The 5,113-nt window shown below is 35.6% G+C and overlaps 1 protein-coding gene across 1 annotated transcript; it reads right to left on the reverse strand.

The window, feature by feature from the left end:
* Positions 1-637: 637 nt before the first annotated feature.
* Positions 638-4,873, reverse strand: LOC140837221 (protein NRT1/ PTR FAMILY 3.1-like). Its single transcript, XM_073203299.1, has 4 exons — positions 4,714-4,873; positions 4,367-4,584; positions 3,462-4,021; positions 638-1,653 (listed from the first exon to the last, which is right to left on the reverse strand). Exons 1-4 carry the CDS (start codon positions 4,823-4,825, stop codon positions 768-770), a joined length of 1,776 nt encoding a protein of 591 aa, XP_073059400.1. The 5' UTR covers positions 4,826-4,873; the 3' UTR covers positions 638-767.
* Positions 4,874-5,113: the final 240 nt, after the last annotated feature.

Here is a 5,113-nt window from a genome sequence, read left to right on the forward strand (position 1 = left end):
ATCAAAGCGGGGAATAGCTGGCTGAATGAAGTTGTCGGTAGTCATCTTCGTAGTCATCTTCTATGCTGCTGCTAGAATTTATTTGGATAACTACAAGTTCTGATACCAGATTGTTGAGAACCTTAATCTGTTTATAAGATTTTAGAAGAAATATACAACAACTGAGTATCAATGGCTCATCTTTTATTGATAATGGTCTTGGCTTATATAGCCATAAAATTCAACGGAAATAACAACTCAACAAGAATAAAGGAAATAGGCAACATAAACATGGACCAAGTCAAAAACAAATTGAATGTCCCTACACAACAGGACTTTATTTAACAAAGATAGTAAACTCCTTCAAAACATAGATGATGAAAATCTTGTTTATAAATAATAAATTTAATATCAAATGCTTAAATTTCTAAATTCTAATTCTAAGAACACAAAAGTCCCAAATTTAAAATTATAACTATTTCTATGCAATCATGTCTCTTATCAAAAGACTTTAAATATCGTTTTTAACATTGTGTTGGATTCCCATATTCTGTTATTCAAAATAAACTCATTTTCATAGGCATTATTTAGAAAAAAAGAAAAAACTAATTTGTCAAACAAAATATAAAGCCCGTACAACTGATCATGCTCGCTCACCTTTTCCGCAATCACATATATACAATTACTTTGAAGAAAAATTATCGGTTTTTTCGTACAAAAACCCTTGCCAAATATTTTCTATGAATATAGATACAAATATATTCCAGAAAAGCTAATTTCCCTATGCCTTAAACATGGCTTGTTAGCTCTATCGTATCTTCTTGCAGCCGATTTTCTTCTATTACACGAGCCCGAATTGGCTTGTACGTATAAATTTTAGTGCAAAAAACGTAATAAATCAAGTTCAAGAACTGCAGAAACGCCACTAACCAGTAGAAATACTCGAGTTTCCCTCTATTCAAATTGTCATCCGGCAACCAATTCGACCCATTCTTCCCCGCGCTGTACTTGTGTACAATAGTAACCAAAAGGGTACTCGTATAACTCCCCGCCGATATCGAAAGCCAGAACAGAGCCATGGAAGTGCTCCGCATGCTCTCCGGCGCCTGGTCGTAGAAGAACTCGAGGTGCCCGATTGAACTAAAAGCCTCCGCTACTCCATGCAGACAGTACTGTGGCATCAGCCAGAAAACCGATATCGGAATCATCTCATGAGGCTTGTCGATCAACCCATTCGCCGAGGCCGCGTTTTTACGACGGATTTCGATGAATCCGGCGGTGAACGTCGCGAGTAGCGAGGCACTGAAGCCTATTCCCATGCGGGTTAGATAAGAGATGCCGCGTTCCAGGCCAGTGAACCTGCGGGCGACGCGGACGAAGATTCGATCGTAGAATACTATGGTTAGGAGCATGGTTAACTGAGTGAAGACGGACATAGAAGCGGCCGGGATTTGGAAGTTTTTGGTGAGGTGGCGGTTCATGGATTTGGCCTGTTGGAGGGCGAACGTGTTCTGCTGGGCGGCGCCGGTGATGAGGAGGATTCCGGCGGCCCAAATGGGTGTCATTCGGATTACGGTTTTGAGTTCTTCGACTCGATGGACAGTGCTGAGTTTCCAGGGGTTGGGGGCTTTGGGGTCGTCTTCTTGTGTTACGATGCTGCCCTTGTCCAAGAATCTGCAGGGACCATGAGTAACTCTTGAAAACACTGCTTCAAAATACCAAAACCAAAATTTGGACAAATTCATGATGAAGAATCGGATGGGCATTTTGTATGACCAATCTTAAATTTGTATTCAAATTGATGGTAAACAAAATATTTGAAGATTTGTTAATTATTTCATGGAAGAAACCCTTTTTTTCAAGATTTTCTCTGGGGTGGGTAAAGATATTTTTTATGAAAAAGAATGATATAATAAAAATAAAATTCCTGAAAAAATAAGTAATATTACCTCCTATGAACAATTATTCTATTCGAAAACATAACATTCATGTTATAGAAACCAATCTAAACATACTTTCAAATGACTTCAACAAAATAATTAGAAAATGTACAAAATCAACACCATAAGATACTTTAATCAATAAATAAATTTTTTGAAAATTTCAAAATTAGTCTTGTAAATTGAACATAGATAGATTTTAATATGTGTAACATAAAATTTATTCTAGCTACATGAATCGTGTAAGAGAGCATCAGTGATAAATAAGCATTATTCAAATAAAAAAAATTCAAGTTATTGGATGAAAATCAAGTTTTGACAAATTATATAACTAAAATTCAAAATTGTTAACTTACACTAGTAAAATTGCAAATTTGTGAGAATTTCACACTAATCCAAAGGCTATGAGAATTTCACACTGATCCAAAAGCTATCATCACATCCAGTGCAACATAACATTTGACGTAAAATTGTAAGACAAGTACAACTATCGAATTAAGATTGAAATTTAACTGGTCAAAAGACTAAAATCTCAATTACATTAGATTTTAATCAATTTCCCTAAAAGTTCATAAATCAAAAGTTTGTGCTTAAAACACACTATCCCAGTGGTCTCACCCATTGCCAGATTAGCTGGCTCCCCGTGTTCGAATCCCTGCGTGTTGCGTGTGTTGTAATTAAAAAAAAAAACACACTAGCCCTACCCATGTGATACAAATTATATAATTAAATCATATAGATAAGAAGCACATAAACATCTAAGCACTTATAATTTGAACTTAACAAAATGTTTCTCTATACAAACACATCATAGTCCTAAGTTTTACCCCTATTTTTCTAATACAATTTTTAGTAATTTCTGAGTATAAAACAGGCTAAATGTACGTATTTCATCCCAAAAATATAATTATAATTTGACAGCTAATTTATACACATGAACTAGATAGATTGCTGGAATAATTTAGGAGTACTCTATTGTTGAGTTGTTCTAGTCAATCCTCACGAGGTTCAGTCATATTTTGTCCGCATTCGGCTCTGAAAGAGACTCGCTGGACATGTTTTGTCACTTTAGCTAGAGAAATTGACAAATCCTTGACATTATTGGATTGGAATAGTTATCTAAATTTATTATCATGCCCCGAATCCAAGAACGACGGCATAAAATAAAGGAAATATGAATTTCTCGTTTTATATATTTTTCATTTTGTGATTTTTGATGTTATATCTCAAATAAGTTTTTCGAATTTTTAGCAATTTTAGTATTTTTATTTGAAACATTGATGGCGTCGGATCAGCATTACATCATCACAATGTAGGAAAAACAACAATAATTGCCACACAAAAAAATTGGTAGATTAAGACTGAAATTTAAAAAACACAAAAATTCTTGTTAAACAGAGGAATAACATAAAAAAAATTTATGGTACATAATTTATGTATTTCCGTAAAAACCGTCGCTATGCCTTCCGTTTTTTTGTAGTGTTATCCAAAAAAAAAGTTTTTTAAAAATAATGCAATTTAATATTATAGAAAGAGACTTACTTCATGCTTTGAGTATGAACAAGTTTCCCACCAAGAGAAATCCCAGCATCAATCTCCTCATTTTCATACAGCAAGCTATCATCAGAAACCCAGGCCACCTTCCTCTTCCGGTACGCCGCGACCACCACCTGCACCAGCCGCGTGAACGGGCTGCCGGCCGGATCCAAGTTCCGATACAAAGGGTACCCGATTACAAAAGTTATGATCGAAAACGCCATAGCAATACTAGGAATACCGAGTCCCCAACCCCATCCAACATTATCTTGAACATAAACTATCACTGTGTTTGACACCAAGATTGATGTTCCCATGAAAAAATAGTACCAATTGAAGAACTTCCATGTCACTTTCTTTTGTTTCGGGTCGTTTTCGTCGAATTGGTCCGCGCCGAACGAGATCACGCACGGGCGGATCCCACCGGAGCCTATCGCCGTTAGCAATAATGAGATGTATAAGATGGCAAGTTGGCTCGAATCGGCCTCCTTGCAGGATTCCCCGTTTTTGCATGGTGGAGGCCTTAAATTTGGTACGATTGAGGATATTGTCAAAAGGGTCATCCCCTGCTTCAAAGAAAATTGACAAAATGGAATTTTAAAATATCTAAATTTTGTGTATAATTTTTTAAAATACGAAACTTATTTCTCTAAAAAATATGAAATCACTGGTCTTGGATAAGATTTCTTGGTCCGATATTGTCTAAATCCCAACCCTATTCTTGGTGATGCCTAAAATTATCAAGATTCGCTCCAAATCCCATTAATTAAATTATATTAAAATACACATGAATATTATTAACATCTGTATGAATTTATTTATTTTTTAAAAAAAGATACTAATTGCCTAAATAGACTTGGGAAAAAGATATGGTAGATCGCCTAGATTTAAAGAAATGAACGACACTTAACTATTTGGTATATGATTGAAGCAATTGTAATGGTCCAAAACCTTCCAGCGAATGCGTCGGCCGTGAATGCGCCGAGCAGCGGCGTCATGGCGGCGGTTCCGCCAAAGTTGGTGACCGTATTCGCCGCCTTGGTGATCGGCAAATGTAATTGGCTTGTCAAGTAGCTGATCATGTTTGTAGTAAATCCAACCACTGCCAATTTCTCACCTATTTCATTTGCTGCTCATACACAGTACCACAAAACAACATAAACCAGGATTTTGATCGAAAACATGCGATTTCGCATTTCAAAACTAAATAAAGATCAAACTTAGCAAGAATTACACGAATTTCGGGTGATAATCTTACCAAAGATGAAGGGCATGGTGATCATGCCACCTCGTTTGTTCTCCACGCTTAGGCAACGCTGCTTCATGATTCCCATTACAATATGTGTAGATTCTTGTGGAGTTCTAAGCATCAAATGGTATCTTAAAGATTAGTATTTATAGACTGCAAGAATTATTTATTTTTTATTTTTATTTTTAATTTTAAACGGTATTAACAACTGACTGAGGTGAAATGAAACAAAGGTAAGTACCGAATAATTTCCGGATAAATAAAAAAAAAATTAATTTTATCAACTGGCTTTAAAAAATAAAGGTAAATTTAAGGTAAGTTTTGTAACTTTCAACTTCAAGAAGATATTGGTCCAGAAAAGATCATGCCATGTTTTTGGGGTTGACGGTGGATCAGTTACTTTTCTATT

The sequence above is a fragment of the Primulina eburnea genome, chromosome 7, assembly GCF_022965805.1.
Source record: "Primulina eburnea isolate SZY01 chromosome 7, ASM2296580v1, whole genome shotgun sequence".
NCBI classification, from domain to species: Eukaryota; Viridiplantae; Streptophyta; class Magnoliopsida; order Lamiales; family Gesneriaceae; genus Primulina; species Primulina eburnea.

What these genes read in the sequence shown, in the direction of transcription:
- LOC140837221 (XM_073203299.1), bottom strand. Translation starts at nt 4,825, where the DNA reads ATGCTTAGAACTCCACAAGAATCTACACATATTGTAATGGGAATCATG. An exon ending in CACCATGCCCTTCATCTTTG is followed by an intron (nt 4,585 to 4,713) that starts GTAAGATTATCA and finishes GTGTATGAGCAG; the next exon opens with CAAATGAAATAGGTGAGAAA. An exon ending in CTTCAATCATATACCAAATA is followed by an intron (nt 4,022 to 4,366) that starts GTTAAGTGTCGT and finishes TCTTTGAAGCAG; the next exon opens with GGGATGACCCTTTTGACAAT.